Source organism: Cervus elaphus, chromosome 8, assembly GCF_910594005.1.
Source record: "Cervus elaphus chromosome 8, mCerEla1.1, whole genome shotgun sequence".
In the NCBI taxonomy this organism is placed as follows: Eukaryota; Metazoa; Chordata; class Mammalia; order Artiodactyla; family Cervidae; genus Cervus; species Cervus elaphus.
In genome coordinates, this window is record NC_057822.1 from 28,008,873 (window position 1) to 28,030,424 (window position 21,552).

A 21,552-nucleotide genomic window follows, 5' to 3' on the forward strand; every position below is an offset into this window, starting at 1 on the left:
AGAGTGCCTCCTGTCTCTGCTGACGGGTGCTGCTGGCCAACACTCGTCCTGGCTTGTGGCAGAGGGCTCAGGCATAAGGTGGACAGCTAGAGCTCTGGCCTCCAGGGCTCCTGATCCGGCTCCTTGCCAACTTCCCCACCACCTCCCATCTAATCCAGGCCTTATCTCTGGTTGTCTCTCCTACCTGGCCCCCTGCTGTCAACTTGTCCCCAGTCATTCAGTTCCCCAGACAGCAATCTATGTGGGAATCAGACCATGACACTTGCCTGCCTCAGACCCTCTGAAGGGTCCTATTTCTCTTACATAAAGTCCCAACTCCTTACCTTGGCCTGGAAGGACACATCATGTGCCCATCCCCCTACCCCCACCTGGGCTGCTCCTTTCCAACATCTGTCCCTTGATTTCTTCCCTCCAATCACACTGGTCTCTTTGCTGTTCCTTCTGAGATCTTTCTGACCTCAGAGCCTTTGCATTCACATGGCCTGTGCCTGGAAAGCCCTTAGCCCTCAGTTTGTGCATGGCTCTGGCTTCCCTTGTAGCTCAGCTGGTAAAGAATCTGCCTACAATGCAGGAGATTCCAGTTCGATTCCTAGGTTGGGAAGTTCCCCTGGATTCCCCAGTATTCTTGGGCTTCCCTGGTGGCTCAGATAGTAAAGAATCTGCCTGCAATGTGGGGGACGTGGGTTCGATCCCTGGGTTGGGAAGATCCCCTGGAGGGAGGGCATGGCAACCCACACCCACACCAACCCACACCAGTATTCTTGCCTGGAGAATCCTCATGAACAGAGGAGCCTGGCAGGCTACATATAGCCCATGGACTCGCAAAGAGTCAGACACAACTGAAACGACTTAGCATACACATTTTACACAAATACTTTAGCACAGCTCTCCTCATCATGAGGTCTCAGCGTGCAGTTCTCTCCAACCAGCCGTTTTATCTTAAGGGGCCCCACTCCCCACAAATCACTCTACATCTAGCACCTTGCTTTATTTTCTTCACATCACACAGCATTGTCTGAAATGCCCTTGCTTGTGCATTTTCTTGTTTATTGCCCATCTTCCCCAGCCAGAATGTAAACTCCAAGAGGGTAGGTGCTGTGTCTCTTATTCACATCTGTATCCCCAGCACCTCTCATCCCCACAGAGTGCCAGGCCACAAAGAGTGCAAAATAAATATTTGTTAAATGAATGAGGAGGGGCAGGGGCTTGTGGAGGAGAACCTCTGAGGCCTCTGCGGAAACACTTCAGCTCAGTGATGTCCATTTCTTCTTTGTACTCCTCCTCCCCCTACCCACCAGCTTCCACTGGTTTCCTCCCACTCCAGGGGAAGGGGTGAGGAGATAAAAGGAGGCAAGCCCAGAGCATGCCTGGCTGACACTGCCCTAAAGTGTGGGGCAACCCCCACCCCAACGGAGCTGTCTGAGCTTGGGGCAGAGATCTGGGAAGGGAAATCGGTCCTGGAGCCCACAGAAGTGAGTGGGGGAGGTCCAAGCAAGCCTGAACTGTCCCGAGATTGAAGTCTTGATGACCTCAGAGCTGGGAGGTTCCTATAAAATCTTGTGGTCCAGCCTCCACTCTCAGGAACCAAAGGTGATGCTCGGCCAAGACGGCAGGCCACAGAGGGCCAGCCTGAGGGAGGAGAGCCGTCGGCTCACTTGCAGACGCTGACCCACTCCGTGATGCGGCACTCCTCGCAGACCACGAAGCAGCACCAGTGGAAGCGGCAGTGACAGCGCTCACTGCGCGTCTGCCGAAGGATGTTGTGGCCGCGGCCACAGCACATGCTGCCGCAGCCGTCGGGGCCCGCACTGCTCTTGTTGCACAGGCGGCCCACGGTGCCCGCCGAGTCCAGGCGCGGCTCCCGCTCGCAGAAGTCCGGCGACTTCTCGAAGTAGACCAGGTCGGCGGGGCTGGCGCGGCGCCGTGGCCCCGGAAGGCCCGGGGCGGGCGAGGGTGCCCCCGCAGGACCGGGCTCCAGCTGTCCGCTGTTGCGGTTGTGCGGCCGGATGAGCGTGGCGCGGTGGAAGCGGCTGCGCAGCAGCGCCCCCACCGCGCGGAACTCGGGCGTCACCTGCCAGCAAGTCTTGAGCTGGCAGCTGCCTGACGTGCCGTGGCACTTGCACTTCCGCCGCATGTTCTCCATCACCGCCTGCAGAGGGAGGCACGGGGGAGGGTGACGCCCGCGGCCGGCCCCACTGCCCTCCTCCCCACGCAGACCTTGGCCTGGGAGAATCTCAGAGGCTTTGCAAACCAACTCCCATTGAACAGAGGCAAAGGCTGAGGCCCGAAGCCGCTGGGTGGGTGGCACAGCTTCTCAACCAGGCAATCAGGACAAGAGTTCTGCCTACTCTTCTGCTGTTCTGTCTTCCACCTCCCACCCGGTCAGACCCCAGGGGAATTCCCTCCTTCCTGCACCCCTCCTCTCCCACCGCCTTTCCCAGCAGCTGCAGGGGGCCCTTGGGGCTGGAGGCTCTTGCTTCCTGAGGGGGATCCCAGATCCTCAGGGAAATTCCCTCTTCTTCCAACCCTCAGGTGGGGACCAGGAGCAGGGGTGTGCTGGCCCCACTACCTCCCAGCCCAAAGCCTCTGGCCTCACTCCAGTGAGCAGAGGCTGTGGGGAGTCTGAGAAAGCCCCTTTCTTCCTCTGGGCCCTGTAGCACTTTGCAAGGAGCCTAAGGGGAGAGCCAGGGCCTGGAGAGATTCCCCGTCCCCTCCTCCCCATCATACAGGCTGGGGCTTATTCTGCCCAGCACTGAGTGCCACCATTCCTCCTAGGAAACAGCATCAAAGGCTCAACCTGAATACAGAACCAAAGGGAACGCAAAGAGCCAGACCCCCAGGGCAATGAAAGTGGAAAGAGGCTCCTGGGCTTCCAAGGGAGCTAGTTACCGTAATACAACCTACCCACTTCTTGCCCAGCCCTTAGCCTGCTCTCCTGAGTCTCCTCCCAAAGAGCCCCTTCACGTTATCCTCACCAGAGACCCTAGAGGAAACTGGCCACATGCCCCTCCCCCTGCTCCACTCCAAAAACACAAAGCAATGATTGGGGGCCCTCAGACCTGGGCAACAGGGCCATAAGAGAGGGACCCCATTCCTCCAAGTCTTAAAAGGCTCTGCAGCTTGTATGTGCAGCCTGTGGTGTCAACACCACGTGGAAAGCAGCCCAGTGCCTCCCCAGGCCAACAGCTCCAGAACATCTGCTTCCCACAGGCAGCAGCCATTAATTAACCAGTTTAACAAGGAGGAGGAGGCACTGCTGGTATGGGCTGAGGTAGTAATGGAAGCTTGGGAAAAGAGCTGCATGAACAGGGCAGAACCGGGTGGGAGCTGGACGTGACCTGAGGGTGGATATGCCTCAGTTTACCTCACCTCTCAGTCATGATGGGAGAGCTGAATCAGCTCCAGTCTTTGTGGAAGAAGGAGGTGAACCGGCCTGGGCTGAGAAGCCAGGAGAAAGGGGAGTGAGACGGAGAAAGTGCCAGCCAGAGTGAGGGGAAGTCAGACACAAGGCCTGAGCAGTCGGGGCGGAGCAGAGAAGGGACAGGGGGCTGAGTAGCCAAGAAAAGAGGGTGCTGAGCTACCACAAGGGCTAGGGAGGCATCTTCATGTAGACTACACTATAGAACAAAAGCGTTCAGGGCTCAACTGCTTGGAGGTGAATCCTGCCTCTGCCACTTTCTCACTATTTGCATCACCTTAGCCAAGCTTCTTAGTCTATTTGTACCTCACTTTCCATATCTGAACATGAGGTGAATAATAGAACCTTCATAGGTAGGTATAAGTGAAATATGCAAATATGCAGTAAAATGCTCCAGAACAATGCCTAACACAGAGAAAGGACTCAATAAATCGAATGTGTGCTATTACTTTCCCTTCTTTCCTTCCTCCACATCTCCCTTCCTTTGCTTCATCCTTTCTGTCCTCTCCCTCTCCTCCTCCCCCTCCCTTCCTCCCTTTCCTCTCCTTCATCCTCCTCCCCTTCTTCCTCCTCCCCCTCTTCTCCTTCCTCTTCCTCCCTTTCCTTCTCTTCCCCATTCTCCCCCTCCTCCTCCTCTTCTTCTTAAAGGGGGGAGCCCCCTTTAAAATGAATGACCCTTTCAGGGAATATGAATATTGGAGGTGGCAGGGGGTGCAGAGAAAGGAGGATGAAAACATAACAAGTACCACTGTGGCCCCAGGGAATCTCCCTTTGCAGGAATTTCTCGTTCTGCACAGAAAACCTGGGAGAGGAGGGGTGTCTAAGCATAGGGAAACAGAATCAAGGAACATTCGCACTAGGGAGTCTTAGGGATCATCCAGTTCAACCTTCTCACTTTATAGGGGAGGAGACTGAGTGGCAGAGCTAGGCCTAGACTTGGAGGTCCTGACTGCAACCCAGAGCTCTCCCCTCTGCTCACAGCAGGAACTGGGAGGATCAGGCTGCTCAGCAGAGGGGAAGCTCTTCCAGGTCAGAGGCTGTTTTGTCCTCATAGCCCCAGGCCTAGTCTGGTGCCTGGCACACAGTAGCTAGCTGACACACATTTGATGACCAAATTAGGAGGGGGCAATGATAAGTTGGGGCTTCCCCGGTGGCTCAGAAAGTAAAGAATCTGCTGTAGGAGACCTGGGTTGGGAAGATTCCCTGGAGGAGGGCATAGCAACCCACTCCAGTATTCCTGCCTGGAGAATCCCCATGGACAGAGGAGCCTGGAGGGCTACAGTCCATGGGGTTGCAAAGAGTCGGACAGGACTGAGAGATTAAGCACACACAACGATAAGTTGTTGAGTTAGGGACAGTGATAAGGTCTCCAGAGGAGAGATGAGCCCGGGGGAGGGGAGGGGCCCTAGGCAGAGGGGTCTGAGCCGGCCCAGCGGGGTGGGGCGCTCACCTGCCTCCCTACTCGGTTGTTGTGGAGCCTCATGCGCGCATGGATGTCTCTGTGAGGTTCCCGGGAGTCCAGAAAGTCTTTAGAGAAGCGCTCTCCAAAACCCACGTCAGGGCTGCAGCCGCCCCACTCCCAGGAGTCCTGCAGGCCGGGGCTGGCAGGGGGCAGGGCAGGGTGCTCGGGAACTCCGTGGCTCAGGCCTTTGCCGCGCTGCAGCGCTTCCAGCTGCAGGCGGTGCAACTTCCGACGGAAGGCCTCCTCGTCGCCGCGCCGGGACGCGTCGCAGCCGCAGGCCCTCAGTTTGCCCAGGGCGCAGGCATTGGATACCGCGTGCACCACGCCGGCTGCCGAGATGGCGTAGGCGAAGGCACTCTCTCGGAAACCTGGGCGTAGAAATGCGGGAATCGGCCTTTGAGTGGCCTTCACATCCCATCCCTCTGCCCTCCTCACCCAGCCTTCTCACCGCACCGAGGGGAAGCAGAGGCCCAGTGTTCGGCGGGGGAGGGATCTGGTACAAGGACATAGACTCAGAGAGGGGCAGAAATTACGCCTCCGGAAGTTCTGCACGGGGGATGGAATGGGGGAAGTCTTCCCACAGCCCTCCGTTTTGAACTCCTTTCCCTTCACCCTTGGCAAGCTCAGAGTCGGATTTGTGTCTACAGCTCTCCCGTTGGACAGACACTATCTAGTAAACATTTTTTTTTTCGCCATCAAAGACTTAAGTTATTACCTCTCATGCAATATTTGCAATTTTAAGATAAGCCTGCAGAAAGAAGGCAAATTTTAACTTAAATAAATTACCAATGATGGAATTCTGGGCCCCAGGGGATGGTAATGGGCAGAAGGGTAAGTAAGAGGAGATGGTGTCCTCCTAAGGTTCCCAGCCCCAAGATATCCTGACTGCAGCCACCCCTTTGGGCACATCACAGAACACCCTCTGATGGCCAGGTACCAGAGGAAGGGAAAAGAGCCAGCGGAATTTCCCCCTTCCCTGTCCACGTGACATCCCAGAAAGTCTGCTCAGAGAAGGGCATTGCCCAGCCACCCTGCCTGTGGTTTGTTCAGGTCAGTTGAAGAGGTTGTCTCAAGGATGCTAGGAGTGAGCCCCCTGCTGACTCGGGGTTAAGAGTATAGTCATGTTGAACATTGAGAAGGAACAGTTAGCTAAGGTAGATGCCTTCATGAGATGCTCAGGGGTGCAAAGCTTCCCAGATGGGTGACTCTCAGGAGCCCAGGACTTGTCTACACTGCTCCTCCTCCTTGACATTCCCAGCTTGAGCCATCCTCTCGGTCTGTGGCAGGGGGAGGCCTACTTGCAGAGGAGGGTTGGGCTTCTGGACCTGCAAGCAGGATCTTATTCTGCATCTGAGAAAGGACCGGCTAAGGGCAGGTCTCTGACCAGCCTCTGAACCCGAGAGAGTGTAAGCAGTGGGAGAAACCAAGGGCAATAACAGCTCCCACATGAGCAGGAGATTTGGCTGAGCCATAGACACCTGTGGGGAAGCCAGAACTCGGCTAGGAGCTGATGGCTTAGGAGAGGCCAGAGATTCAGAAGAAAAAACTCCGGATCCTACTACCTCAGCATCAAGACTGAGAAGACTTGGAGGCCTCACTGACCCCAGAGAGCCAATCAGGACTGGACAGAGACCTTAACCCAGTCCCGCCCCTAATGCTCACCCTCTGCATCACAGGGCCCTGTCCCCCTCTCCCTGCCTGGCAAAAAAACAAAAACAGAAAACAAGATGTGTAAAAGAATATGAACTCTGGAGCCACACTGCCTGGGTTTCAATCTTGGCTCTTCCACTTACTAGCTGGTAATAGCTATGTGACCTTGGCCAAGTGACTTGACCTCTCTGTGCCTCAATTTTCTCATCTGTAAAACATCTGTCTCATTGTTGTTCCAAGAACTGAGTTAAGAAATTTAAATTGCTTAGGATAATACCTTACTCTTGATATTATTGAGAAGTTCCTTCCTGCTGTCTGACTTCACCCACCGCTGCTGCAGTTTCAGGCTATTGCCCTTTCTTGTTTCCCCAGCCAGGCTCAGAGCTCTGCAGCTCATGGCCCACTCTAGAACAAATCGCTTGGGTCACCAGAAGCCCATAAAGCAGATGGTCCCTCTTTAGCTTCTCATTCCAGCCGATGACATCTCAGGACCTTTTCTAAGAAACACCCAGCTCTGAGGAAACAGGAAGGAACAGAGAATAGGCAGGAGCCCTCAGAGGGGGCTCTGGGAACTGGTGGGAGTTGCAGAGGAGTAGACAATGCCCTGGGAGGTGGGGCCCAAGGGAAAGAAAGGCAGACTCTAGCTGAGGCACACACCCTGTATTTATCCCTTGCCTTTTATCTGTGGGACCCTGAGCACTTATTGCTTGGGGTTGGGGAGTCATCAGCCTGCTTCTAGGACAAATGGCCATATATAGACCACCAGAGGCGGCCCAGAAAGCACCCCTCCCAACACACACACACACACACACACACACACACACACACACACACTTAAACACACTGTACAAAAGAGGGCTAATGTAGCTGGGCCCAGCCCCAGCTCTCCCAGCTCCCAGGCCTGGCCACTTTCTGCTGAAGGACAATTGGCTCTGGAGAAGACTTGCTGCTGAGTAAGAAACCCAGATAGCACAGTTCCCAGTCCTCTGACTGTCTATGCATAACACCAGGAAAGAGCAAGTTGCTGGCCCCAGGAGATGTGCTGGGCCAACCCAACCACCATCTTCCAGGCTCCATTACATTCAAGGGCAGGCCTAGAGGAGTCTGGAGAAATGTAGCCCACAACCTACAAAGAACACCCCTACCTACCCTGGGCAGCTAAAGACACCATCCCATGGCCTCTGGCACCTCTCACAGCCACGTGTAGGAGTGACCAGGCAAGGCTTGTGTGGTCACCCTCTGCTCCAAGCATTCAGAGAAGGCCAGGCCATTGGGTCTGCCCCCAGCTCCCATTCTGGGCCCCCGTTTCGGTCCTGGCCCCAACTGTCTGGGGCAGACGCAGGCACAGTGCCAGCTGGCCAGCTGGAGGGGGAGGGGGTGGGGCCTTGGCCAGCTGGGCTGCCCGGAGCACTGGGGGGTGGGGGCTCGTTAAGACGCACAATTAGCCGCCCTGCCTTTGATCTGGGACAGGGACTGCCAGCATCTAACTGGAGTCAGCTGCTGCTACAGGACGCAGCCAACGGCCAGGAAGGGGCTGGGGGAGGAGGTTTGGAGGGCAGGGAAGTGTGGAGGAGAGAGGACTCGGGAGCCAGTGGGAACTAGGAAGGTTTAGAGAAGCTTGGGACCTGCCCATTCAAGTCAAAGAGGGAGGAGAGGTGGAGAAGTCTGGTCTCCATTCCCTCCACACAAATAATCTGTGTGCAAATAATCTGTGCGTGTTCATGTTCCTGGCCTGGGAGAGAGAGAGGGTTGCGTATATGTGGGAACACTTAGGAGTGACACTGAATGTAGTGTCACGTCTTCACAACTACGGGTAGGTGCTGGTGTGTGAGAGTGCGTGTTTATGTGTGTGCATGTCAGTTCCATTTTTTGGATTACTTCTCCATTGTACCAGTTCACCTCTGGGCACCAGGTAGGAGATCATGGTGGCCTTGCAGCTTGGGAGGCAGTATGCAGGGGGTTGAGTGCAATCTCTAAGAACAGCTGGCCTACACTTGAGTCCTGGCTCTGCAGCTCATGTACAAGCTGTGTGACTAATGGCAAGTTACCCAACCTCTCTAAGCTTCATTTATAAAAGGAGGATAATGATAGAACCTAGTGCATGGGGTTTGTTTGAAGATCCTACAGTACAGGTAAAGTGCTTCAGAACAGTGATCAGCACACAGCAAGTACTTAATATGTTTTGGGTAATTTGTTTGATCCCTGGGTTGGGAAGGTCTCCTTCCGGAGAAGGGAATGGCAACGTGCTCCATTATTCTTGCCTGGGAAACCCCATGGATAGAGGAACCTGGTGGGTTACAGTCCAAGAGGTTGCCGAAGAGTCGGACTCAACTTAGTGACTAAACAAACAAGAATAACAGGACTTTAGGTGATCTTGTTAGGATATGATTACGATTATGGTTAGGATAATCATTAGGATATGATTGCCTGTGCCTCAGTCTCCCCATGTGAGTGCCATCACTTATCCCAAGCCCACACATAAAAACAAGACTCCCTGAGGGTAAATGTAAAAGGGAGGTGGGAGACAAAGAGCCAGGGCCCTGGAGAGCAGAGGCTAGACTCTCAAATTGCTGGGTTCTCCTGGGCTGGGAGCCTGGCTTACTGCAGAGCCTCACGCCCCCTCTTTCCATCCATTCTGAATGAGTCTGGGCCTTAGGGAGGGCAGTACCCAAACTGTGCCAGTGCTCCAGGACCTGCTGCATGAATCTACTCTCTCCACCACACCTGTCCCTGTCCTCTCATCCCCTCTAACTCCAGTGCCCAAGTCCAGCTCTAAACAGCCCCTTTCTCAAATCTCCCTCTGGTCCCTGCATCCTGAGTAAGAGATGGAGTTCTTTAATCCACATAATAAAGAGCCCCTTCTAAAGCCAATGTTTGTCCAGCATCTCACCCACCCAAGCACCAACCGTGTGAGTCCTCAGAACTGAAAGCTGGGGATATCAGGATCCTTGGGTCACAGCTGCCTCTGAGATGGGGGTGGTCCTCTCACAGTTTATTTAGGACTCTAGTCCCCACTCTCCCTGCCTCCCAACTCCCAGGTTCCAGCAGCCCCACCTCCCTCTCCTTGGTTAGGGAAAGCCCTATTGTGTGTCCTGCTTCCCTAGCACCCATCCCAGGTGCTCAAACACCCTTCCCTCTACTTCCTACATGAGAACTCCATTCCTTCAGCCAACCCATTGCAGGGAAAGTGTCAGGACAATTAGATGACAGTGACAGTACTCAGGTGGAAGACCTGGGGGACCACCTCCTGGAAGCAGTCTCTGAATTTTAAACATGGCGGCATGCATGTGCATGCTAAGTCACTTCTGTCTGACTCTTTGCAACTCCATGGCCTGTAACCCACCAGGCTCCTCTGTCCATGGGGATTCTCCAGGCAAGAATACTGGAGTAGGTTGCCATGCCCTCCTCCAGGGGATCTTCCCCACCCAGGGATCAAACCGACGTCTCTTATGTCTCTTGCATTGGCAGGTGGGTTCTTTACCCACTGAGCCACGTGGGAAGCCCAAGTGCACCTTTAAAAGAACTCCACTGGCAGCCTGGGTCAGAAGAGGGGTCACCATACTGATATTCCATATGGGGAAACTGGGGTCACCTGATCTCCTCATGGACAATCTGTGACTTGAAAAGAAGGGAGACTGGGGGAAGAATCCAGTCCAGGGGCTCCTTACCGCCAAGACTGGCCCATGGGATTCAAATTTAGCTAGTCCTTGAAGTGATGGGCCAAGAAAATGGTCCCACAAGAGTGTGGAGTGAGTGAGCAGCGCAATGGTGGCCCTGGGAGGTGAGCAGAGGGATGGGGGGGGGGGGGGACATTTCTTTCCAGAAGCCCCCTGAGGAGGCCATCCTCCGAGGAGGATGGAGAGGTAGAAATGAGGTGTTGCAAGGGGGAGGTGGGGGTGCAGGGAGAGGCAGAAGCCGCAAAGGTAGGCCGGAGTTCTGAGGCCAAAGGCAGGAGCCCAGCCTCCCTGCAGGAGTCGAGGAGCCGCGCTGTCCCGCCCCCTCCCCGCGCTGGGCGCCGCCCCGCGCCGGCTAGCCCCGGCAAGTCTCCCCCCTCCACACCTCACCTCCCCCCCTACCCGTCCCCCCAGCTCACCTCCCGCTTAATAAACTGCAGGTGAACCCGGGAGCGCCTGGCACAGCGCCAACCCCGCGGGGTTCCACCGCTCCGAACTCTCCCCCAAGCTGCAAAGCCCCCGTGTCCTCCACCAGCCCGAACGGGCCTCCCCTGGTCGAAGCAGTCGGGGCGCCTGGGTTCACTCGGTCTAGAGGGGGCAGGAGGACCAGAGGGAAAGAGGGGACACGGAGGCCCCGGGAAGAGGGGCGAAGAGCTAGCCTCGCCTCCCCCGAAGAGAGAGCGGTGCCCGAGTCCTCAGCGAGCGGAACCCGGAGCAAACTCGGGGCCCAACGCTGGCGAGAACCGGACTTCGGGGAGCGCGGGTGACCCAGAATCTCGGAGTGGGTTCGGGCGCGCGGCAGTGGGGAGCGCCGGCCCAGCCCGGCCGGGGCAGGAGAGATGCAGGGGCCTGTCACTTCGTGTCCGTGAGCCAGGCGGCAGCGGGGGCGGCCAGGGCGGGGCGCCCGGCCGGATCGGGCCGGCCGATCGGCCGGGGGTCGCGGGCATCCTCTCCTGGCAGACGGCTGGAGGGGCTCGGGGGCGGCGGGGCGGGCGGGGCGGGAGCGCGGGGACGGGGTGGGTGGGGGGGTCGCCCTCTTTGAGAGGCGCGCGGCTGGGGCCGGGAGCCGTCTGCCGCGGCCCGCGGGGATTAGTTCGCGGCTGCATGCCGCCACACGCGTCGGGCTGGGCTCGGCCGGGGAGAAACAGCGCCCCGGGCGCGCGGGGGAGGGAGCGGGGAGAGCGCGCGGGGGCGGGGCGGGCGGCCAGGGGCTGGGCTGGGGGAGGCTGGGGTGGCCCCTGACTTGGGGGCTCTGGGGATGCGCGGAGGGGTCCTGGTGGACAGGGAATGCCCCTGACTCAGTTCTTTCTGAATTTAGGGTACATTAGAGTCTGACTCTCCCAAAAGCCCGTGGGCCCAAAGCCACCCAGTACAGGGGTACCTGGCCTCCTCTCCTGTCACCTGAGAATCGTACAAGTCCCAAGGAGTCAGGTCCCCACGCTGTCCCACCCGAGTAGTTGCGCGGAAGAGAGATAGACACAGTTAGGTCCATCCAGGAGGCAAGACCCCCATCTTTTCCCAAAGACCTGAGTCAAAGCTTAAGATACCAGGGCAGGAGGTGGGTGTGAGGGGAACTGATGAGGAAAGCACCTGCCATCTCCAGCCCAAGCCACTCTAGGGATTGTCCAGGTGGGTCACCCAAAAGTCCAGGGAGGGGGACAGATAGTAGGTTGCAGCTTCTCCCAGCCATGAGGGGAAAAGGGATAGGCAGAACCGTAAGTGAAGCCTATTGGGCAGAAGACAGGCACACACCCCGTGCCTCTGATTCAGAGAGGGTTTGCAGGGGCAGCAAGGATGACAGGGAGGCTGGTGGTGTTCCCTACTGGGAAAGGCTTCTACGAAGTATAGTTTTACCTACTTAGGCTTCCCTCACCTACACTGTTGGGCAAAGGTCCCTGACCCCTCTTCGTGTGGATTCTGGGTAGTTCATCACAGGCCCTCCATCCTAAATGCTATTTACTAGTTGGGTATAGGTTAAATTGAGGCAGGTGACAGATATGGTTATTTCCTGGGCCTGAGATATGCAGAGTCCATCTCAGGGCAGGATAACCCAGGAGTTCAGTTCTCAGGGATGAAACCTGCCACCTGCATCCCACACAGCCCAGCCTGGAGTCACATCTGCCCCGTTTGTCAGACTGCCCACCCCCCACCCTCCAACCATGGACTTGCCCAGAGCAGAAAGAGGCAGGAGGAGAGCAACGCGGCTAAGAGATGAGCACCTGGGGGAGCTTGCCAGCTTGAGGGAGTGGGTTAGGGGACAGCTGGCAGATCACCTCTGGAGTGGGGGTGCTGAATGGGGTGGGCAGGGCAAGGGTGAGGGTGAGGGGCAGCTACCTCTGCTGAAGATGGGACTCTCATAAGGGATCTTGTTTCGAGTCTCGAGACTAGAGCAGTTCCAGCGCTGATCCCGAAACTGGTGCTGGCACTCATGGATGGCGATCTGGATGCCCTGGATGGCTGAAGCAGCCACGTCAGGGTGGCGCACACACACCTCCATCTGCCGCTTGCTCAAGCCTGGCAATGTCAGGCACACCGTGTTGGCGTTGAGCACGGGCTCCTGGGGGAGGCGGAGGCCCAGGATATCGTTGGGTGCAGACCTGCAGGCAGGTGGGGTTGGGGTGGGTGAATGTTTTGGGGGCTAGGAGGGCCCCATCTAACTATACACACTCTGTCCCAAAGGCCATAATCCATCTGTTCCAACCCCTGCTTTCCAGGGTTGAGCCCATCAGTGTACCCCCAAAGCACTCTCCTTTTCTTGACCTTCTCACCATCCTCCCCTCCAAGACAGCCCACTGGGCTTATTAATCACCCATACTGATTAACATGTGCAAATGCGCACACATCCGGTATGCCTGCGCACACAGTATTTCATAAGTACATCCCGAGGCACTGATGCGCTCAAGCGCAGCGTTCTCCTGGAGACCACTCCCAACGGCATGCTTCAGACAGTCACATTCATGCAGACACACTTGTGCACACATTGAAGTGGACACACAGATGCAGGAACACTTACCCACATGCACACTTCCTCAGACATAGTTATACACATACACACGGACACTCACAAGTTCACACACATGTTCATCTGAACATACATTGATCTATGAGCCCTCATATCCACACATGTGCACACACAGACTGCTGTTTACAACTCAGCTTGCTGGGCTCACTTGACCACAGACAGAAAGACACGCACACACACACATGCATATGCACCCTAAGGACACTTTAGCTGCCATCTCTCATTGACCTCACCTGGGCGACCCCCTTTGGGCTCCCAGCCCCTGCCTCTGCCTAGGGACAATCTCCAAGGTAAAGCTTGGCAATTTGAGCTTACTCCTGGGGCGAGGTATGTACCCCCAGCATAGCAGGGACTCCACGTTGGCACTTGCTGCCCCCTAAACACACTTCCCCTTCTAGTAGCCATCACTCTTCTGGGCACTGCCCTGTCTCCCTGGCTTGCCCTTATTCTGTCACCAGTTCAACCCCCTCCTGTGAGAGTACTCTTTTCATTGGTCATCAACACTTTCCTGCGACACCGTCCCTCCCTCCTTTCAGGGTCCCCTGCCCCAGCAGGCGCATAGAGGCCCCGGTGGCTGGGGGTCCCAGCTCTCCAGGAGGGCGGGGCATAAGGTGAGGGCTCACCTGGGCACGGAGGCAGCCAGCAGCAGTAGGAAGAAGAGGAGAGCGCAGAGCGCGGGCCGCGGCTGGGGCCGAGGTCGGAGCCGCAGCCAGGGGCAAGGGTGAGTGCTGCCCATCGCGCGCAGGCCGTGATGGGCCAGGAGTGGGGGGCTCACAGCCCGGTGGGACCGGCGAGCCAGGGGCGACGGCGCATGATCCGCGGGGGGTCGGGGCGGCTGCGACACACAGCTCCGACTCGGGTCACGGCTCCCAGAGCAGACGGTGCCCGCCTCCCTGCTCCATGGGGCAGCGCCCCCGGGCACCGCCCTCGGGGGGGGGGGCGGCGGGCGGGCGCACCGGGCACCTCCTGGCACAGGGGTTTGGGGAATTTCCCGAGGCCCCCCTGCAACAACTCCTGGTGCCTCTTGAGTGTAAGGGGGGCCCGGAGGTGCTGTGGGCTAGGGAAGAGAGGCTGGGGTGCCGGGGAGTCCCCGAGCACAGCGCGGTGAGCCTGCGCTTCCTAGGGCTTGCGAGGCGGGCGGCGGGGTGGGGGGAGTTGTGGGGGGGCGGCGCTGTCTGTGCCCGGCCCCACCGCCCAAAAGAGTGAGTGACTGTCCCGGCTCGGGGAGCTCGGCCGCCTCCCCTTTCCTCCCCCCAACCCCCGTGTCTCAGGGCTCTACCCCACGTGACGTCACGACGACGGGGGAGGGGGTCAGAGGCGTGTACTCCTCCCGAGGCCACTGTGTCTGCTCAGCATTGGGGTGGGAGCCGCGGTGCAGACCGTGCGGGGAGGGGCGGGGAGAAGAGGTGTTGGGGTCTGCGCGATCAGGCCCAGGGCGGTGCCAGTGAGCCGGCTGGCTGGTTTGTGTGGGAAGGTGTGTGTTACTGTGAGGTGTGTGCGCCCGGCTGAGCCCCAGCTGCTGGGAAGCCATCCCCCCCCCACCTCCCCCTACCCCCTGCCGCATATACACACCTGCAGGGACTGGGAGGGGCTGGCCCTCTGTTCGCCTCCCCCACCTCAGGAGGGACTTCCCAGGCTTGGCTGCTGAGGCAGGTGTGGGGTCCTGCAGAGGGGTTGGCAGCCTCCCCCTGCCCACCCCCCCCCCATCTCGCTCTTGTTGGCTGTGCGACCTTCAACAGGTGCCTCCTGGACACCAAGCCACCCTCTGCCTCAGTGAAATGAGGTTAATGAGACCCACCTCATCTCATCAATGAGCCAGTGAAGGTAAAAGTCCTGGGACGCCAGTGGATGCTTGTCTGGGAGCAGAGCATCCAGGGGTGGCATACCCTAAGAGGAGGGATTAGACAGCCTTTTAATCCTAAAAGTGTGCTTTGAGGTCATCTTATTTCATCCCCTTTTATTTCATAAGAAAATACTGAGGCTCAGAGAGGGTCATGACTTACTCAAGGTCACCCAGCAAGATAGTGGAAGAGCTGGATCAAAGCCCACTTGAGCATAGCAGCAGCAGTCCCAACAGTGAGTCCTCCTTCCCCACGCCCAGCCTGTAGATACCCCAGGTCTCATCTTGGCCCTGCCTGTTGGTCCTCTGGGAGCTCCCAAACACCAGCTTCCTGGCTCAGGGCCACTTCTCTCTGGGATCCCTTTCTGTCCTCGTATCCCAGCTGAACAGTAGGCTCGCCTGGCAGGATGAGTGTACCGGATCCGGGTAAAGGGCCCGAAAGCCAGAGAGGTGGGGACAGAGGCTCCAGCTTCTGTTTCTGGCTCTAACCTGTGCCCTGATAACAAAACCTATGCCCACTGTGGCCTTGACATCCCCCTCTGTAAAATGGGCACAAGCCTCTCACTCTATACCTATGTGTCCCTCCCAACCTCACTGCCCCCCTCTCTGAAGAGAGCCCCTCCTGGCTTAAGGATAAACAACCAGAGCCTCTGGGCTCAGAAACAAAAAGGGGCCCATTCCTGGAATCGCCCCCCCCCCCCCCGCCCCAGGGAATCGAACGAGAGGGGTGGGGCCTTCCCTGTCCCCAGACTGTCAGGTGGTGGGGGCGGCCTGGGCAACAGCAGGCTGACGGCATCTCCCTCCTCCTCTCCCCCATCTCTGCCGGGAGCCACCGCAGCTGTCAGGAATTAAGGGCTTGAGGCTGCTGGGGGTGGGGGTGGGGCAGTGGGGGGTGCAGTCTGGCTGGACAGCAGGGAAACAGCCGGGGGCAGGAAGCAGTCTGCGTCAGCCAGAGCTGGGTTTGACCCCAGCCGCCTCCTGCCCTCCCCACTCTCCCCTACCAGGCTGCAGGAAGAGCGACAGCTTGGGTCTAAAGTTTGGGAAGGGTCTGGGGAAGGGCAGGGCAGAACCAGTCTCAACCCAGGAAGGAGGCGTGAGCCCAGAGTAGGACAGAGCACCAGCAGGGACAAGCCAGACTGGGGAGCCATACTCCCATTGGCTGCTGGGGAAACTGAGGCCCAGAAAGGATCAAGCAATGGGTTCATAATCCAGGCTGCAGACCTCCTTACTCCACATCTAGCGCTCACACTAGCATTTCCCACACTTGATGCATTGTATGTTTCCCCTGGGGTAGGCCATTGTGGGAAATTCCAATTCTGGGCTCTGTGAAGCTGAATCAGCCTTTCCAGAGGCAAGACCTGGGGGTCTGCAGTTCTATCCAACGTCTCAAGTGCTTTTCAAGAGGACCACATTTGGGAAATGCCACTGACCTGGTTTAGTGACTGATTTTTTTTTCCCCCTTTGGCCTTCACCAGAGGAAGACTGATCTCTTTGCTCCCCTACCCTCCACTATTCATGAAATACAGAAATGTAAGGGAGAGGGAGAAGACCCTTTCTTTGAAAACTCCAGGAAGCAAACAATGCCCAAGCCTTGCTGGCACTCAAGCATGGCACTAGCCTGCTGTCATGAGGGTCCAGGAGTGCCCCATCTGGGGTGCTTCTCCCTAGCCCCAGGAAGTGAGGACCTATGTGGGCCCATGGCCTTGACATATGTGAAAATGAAACCCTGAAAGGGTGTCTGCTGCTGGAGCCCCAACCCCACAGGACCCATGCCATGGGCAAGCCCGTATCAGCAGCCCCCAAGCCCCGCCCTGGCCCTGCCCTGGGCTCTGGCCCTCAGCCTAGCCCCAGCCCCCGCAGCCGCTGCCTGAGACCACAATTACAGGGGCCACTGGGGGTGGGGGAGACCAGGGATGAAAGGCAGCGCCGGAGAATGGTTCCAGCTGTGGCAGCTCCGTCGGAGGTTGCGGGGAAGGGAGGGCCAGGGAGGCACCAGGGTGAGAACAGGTGGGACCCCCACCGCCCCAGCTGGCCCAGTCCAAGCTCAGTCCTAATGCTCTGCTGGAGAAGGTTAGCTTTGTGAAGAAGGGAGGGAAGGAGCCCCAGAGCAATGAGGCAGTTCTTCGTCCTCTTGTCCAGGCCTCAGAGACCATGACCCCCTCAGGAAGGTAAGGAAGGAAGGGGGAAGAGCCGGCCGCTCCAGTCTCCCAGACCCGTGTGTTAGGTCCGGAAGGGGAGGGAAAGAGCTTCCTGAGTCCTGGGCCTTCCTCCCGGCCTCCCCGCCCTTCTGCCTGTTTGTTCCGGCGTTCCCTGATGTGGTCACACACACATCTGGAGGGCCTCTGTGCTCTTCCCCCATCTCCCCAGTTCCACATGTCCCCCACCACTCAGCCAGCAGGGGACCTCGATGGCTCAGACTGTGCCTGAGGCTGGGCAGCTGGGTGAGCAAGCGGGGGAGGTGGGGTGGTCATGGTGTTGAGGCATTTCTGAGCTCTGCTTCCAGCCCCCATTCCAGTCCTCAGGGCAACGATGCAGAGCCACCTCCAAGCTTAAAGAGGACCAGGATAATGGTCAAAATGGTGCCTCCCGGGGCCACCACTCTCACCTTTCATAGAAGGCAGTTCCCAGACTCCTGCTGTAGTTCCCAGTCTCTACTGGTCACAGAAGATGGACGCTAACACACGAGTGCCCGTTCAGAGACTGCAAGCACTCTTGCCATGTGCTATCAGGCACTCTCATTTCATAATGGGGAGACTGAGGCTCAGAGAGGGTAACTGACTTGACCCAGCTCGAGCTGGCAAACTAGGCCTTTTATCCCCCAACTGTGATCGTGCTACTTCCACTGAATTCCTTTTAACCTACTAGGGATGGTGTCAGTTTCTGCCACTGTCTCAGTTGTCCTCCCTAGCATCACAGAAGAGGAAATCCAGCATCCCACACCCTGTATCACTGCCCCACCATCACCACTCCGCACTAGAATCCGGCAGTAGAGACAGAGGCAGGCATCCCAGCCCTACATCTGGGTCAGCCTAGAGGTCTCAGACAGTCTGGATCCCTAGCAGCTTGACCCAGCTGTCCGTGGGTCTCCTTACTTCCTTTCCATCCTACCCTCTCCTACTGACAACTCTTGAGTTCCCCAGATGTCCTGCAGGTCCTATCTGTGGGCCGTGTTAATAGGGAAGCTGGGCTCTGTGCACCCTCTGGTGGCCTCTGAGAAAAGTTCAGGAGACTTTTTTTTTAAACAGTAAGTGTTGTACCCAGCCAGGGAACTGGGGGGGTGGGGGTGGGGGGCCGGGGCGGGGAGCGGGGAAAGCAGTTGTTCATTCGCTCAGTCTGTTCTGACTCTTTGCGACCCCATGGACTGCAGCACGCCAGGCTTCCCTGTCCTTCAGCGTCTCCCAGAGCTTGCTCAAACTCATGTCCATTGAGTCGGTGATGCCATCCAACCATCTCATTCTCTGTTGTCCCCTTCTCCTCCTGCCTTCAGCCTTTCCCAGCATCAGTGTCTTTTCCAATGAGCAGGCTTTTCACATCAGGTGGCCAAAGTATTGGAGCTTCAGCTTCAGCAGCAGTCCTTCCAATGAATAATCAGAGTTGATTTCCTTTAGAATTAATTGGTTTGATCTCCTTGCAGTCCAAATGCAAGGAGTCTTCTCCAACATCACTGTTCAGAAGCATCCATTCTTTGGTGCCTGGAGAAGGCAGAAATGTGAATAAAAACCCTATCCTGTACAGGGCTTCATTTTTCTTCCATGGGCCCACAATGCTGGCTCCATTCTCCCGCCTTGGTAAGTTAGCCAAACCCCTTAGTTCAAGAGATTATGAGTCTGAATTCTCCATGATACTTCCCTGAAGCCCAGGTATTTGACTTAAGGGAGACAGGGGGAAGAAGATTGGAAAAGAAAAAGAAAAGAAAACCCAAATGTCTGTTCCTTCTCGCTGCAGCCTGATTCTCCCTCTCCATATCACTCTGGGGTGCCGATGTGATCTTCGAGGGCTGGACCAGGTGAGGTCACACAGGTGTGTGTAAGGGGTATTGTCAGGGGAGGGCTGATACCCTGGAAGCCACGTAAAGGGTCTGTCATACCCAGGATGAGTTCCCCTTCCCTCTCTTTCATTTGAAGAACTCTTCTCTCCTCGCTGTGCCCCAATTCCCTGTGGTTTTAAGGGGGCTACCAATGCCAGTCGTGGTGGTACATTTCCCTGGACACTAGTTTTTTTTTTTCCTGCACTATGCAGCATGTGAGTTCTTAGTTCCCACTGACTGGACCCATGCCCCTTGCATTGGGAACATGGAGTCTTAACCACAGGACTGCCAGGGAAGTCCCCCCACACACACACATACCCCCACACCGCACTGTTATTAGTTCAAGGATAGGCAAGCGGGTCAAGTTGACCTGATCCTAGCTTCCTTAGGACTTCTGCTGGGAATTCCATTCTTTTTTGATCTTTTATGGGTCAGCGGCACTAAGAGTCTAAGAATGTAGACATAAGGCTGCCATATAGAGAAAGTCTGTCTGCAGCAGGAGAAAATGAGGACAGTATGAAAAGAGAGACAGAGACAAGTAGAAACAATAGACCTGGGAGTCAGGGTGAGAGAGAGGTGACATCAATCATTTGGGCCCCTGAGCTCAGCCATGCCTAAATTCAGATTTACCTGGACTTTCCAGGTATTTTTGTTGTTGTTCAGTCACAAAGTCATGTCCAACTCTTTGCGACCCCATGGATTGCAGCACTCAGGCCTCCCTGTCCCTCACTATCTCCTGGAATTTGCCCAAGTTCATGTCCATTGAATCAGTGATGCCATCCAACCATTTCCAGGCGTGAGATCCACTCATTAATTCCCTTTGGCCTAAGTTAGTTTGAGTTGGGTATCTTCATTGGCAGTCAAGACCTGCCCAATGCCTGCAAAGTATCAGCTCTGTATCCCCTTTCTCACAGTAACTACCATTTATTAAAACAAACTTGACATAAATTATTGCATCAAATGTTAAGTGCTTTGCATATCTCACAGAATCATCCCCAAAATTATATGAGGGTGTGGATAGATTATGATGGGTGTAACAAGTTGCCCTTGTCCTACTGAGAATCCCACAGTCAGAGGAGCCTGGCAGGCTACAGTCCATAGGGTCACAAAGAACCGGACACGACCCAAGTGACTTAGCACACACTCAGCACACTGAGAAGTGGTCTGTTTTCTCTCCCCTTGAATTTTGGCTGGTTCTGTGACTTGTGTCAACCAAGAGGGAATGACAGTGATGCTGGGTACCTTCCAAGGCTGGACCCTAAGAAGACACTTGCAGTTTCTGCCTTCAACTTTGGCACAGTATAATTTGAAATCCAGCTTTATGCTGAAGCCACCATGCTGTAAGGAAGCCCAAGCTAGTCACATGGAGAGAAGGAGGCTACTGGAGAAACTCTGGGACACTGGACATACATGAGTGAAGTCTTTTGGACTGTCCATCCCAGCAGAGCCACCAGCAGAATCAGTCAAGTGGATGACCACAACCAATAGCTTGTCACAAAGAGCAGAACCACCCAGCTGAGTCCTGACAAATTCCTGACCTAAAGGATCATGAGGAATAATTACTTTGGGATTGTTTGTTATGCAGCAATGGATAACTGAAACAATGATATTCCCATTGCATAGGTAAAGGCACTGGAACTAAGATGACCTATATCGTAAACTTCTAAGCAACAGCACTGGTTTCCAACCCAGAGTGCCTGAATCTAATGTTCATGCTTTGCTCTGCATACCTTGATGGGAGAGTCATTCTCCACTGCGGTTTTTGGACTGTGGGGACATTGGGGGCTCCAAATCCCAGCCATTTGGCCATGTCCTCTTCCATTCTCTCTGGAGAAAGATGAGGGCCTTACCCTCAATTCTGGAAGACCCAGAACCCCAACCCTTCCTCTGTCCCTTTACCCTCACCATTAGCTTTCCAAGAGGAATCAGAAAGGCAGGAATGTGGTTGGATACCAAGAGAAACCTTGGGACAGCTTTGCTTCCCCTCCCTCTAAGTTTGATTGGAAATGCCATTCTAAGTTTTTTCATTGTTAGTGGGGGTGAAGTTAGTTTTGATGACAACAAAATCTGATGTTACTAAGGACATTTTCATCACATTCTACCTTTTTTAAAGTTAACTTTTGAGTTTGGGTGGCCCTATAAGTCTACCCTCAAATTCCCAAGAAACAGGAAAATAAACTCCCCCCACCCTGAATTAGGACAAGGGCTGACCTGAGAACTCAGTATACCACCGGAGGCTTCTGGTCCTCTTTCCCTAGATCCCCTCAGTCTGCTCATTAAAGGGGACCCCAGGTCTCCCCCAGCTTGCAGATACAGACCCTAGATGTGTACCAGCATGAACAAGAAGAATGCCAAGGGCGGGATCCGGCACTCTTCACCACCAAGAGAGCCCAGTTCTGGAAGACAGATGGGGACCCAGGCGATGACCCCTGAGAGGCCCATCCTATCAAAACCATCTC

At 56.0% G+C, this 21,552-nt stretch overlaps 1 protein-coding gene and 1 long non-coding RNA gene across 2 annotated transcripts; one reads left to right on the forward strand and one right to left on the reverse strand.

Annotated features, from left to right (window-relative positions):
- Positions 1–1,026: 1,026 nt before the first annotated feature.
- On the reverse strand, positions 1,027–14,472 carry WNT10A (Wnt family member 10A). Its single transcript, XM_043910007.1, has 4 exons — positions 13,850–14,472; positions 12,539–12,801; positions 4,869–5,248; positions 1,027–2,149 (listed from the first exon to the last, which is right to left on the reverse strand). The coding sequence occupies exons 1-4, from the start codon at positions 13,960–13,962 to the stop codon at positions 1,652–1,654; spliced, it is 1,254 nt and encodes a 417-aa protein (XP_043765942.1). The 5' UTR covers positions 13,963–14,472; the 3' UTR covers positions 1,027–1,651.
- LOC122698673 lies at positions 13,379–21,531 on the forward strand. Its single transcript, XR_006342390.1, has 4 exons — positions 13,379–13,947; positions 14,966–15,050; positions 19,012–19,072; positions 20,311–21,531. It is a non-coding gene; the product is annotated as an uncharacterized LOC122698673 (long non-coding RNA).
- The last annotated feature ends 21 nt before the right edge of the window (positions 21,532–21,552 follow it).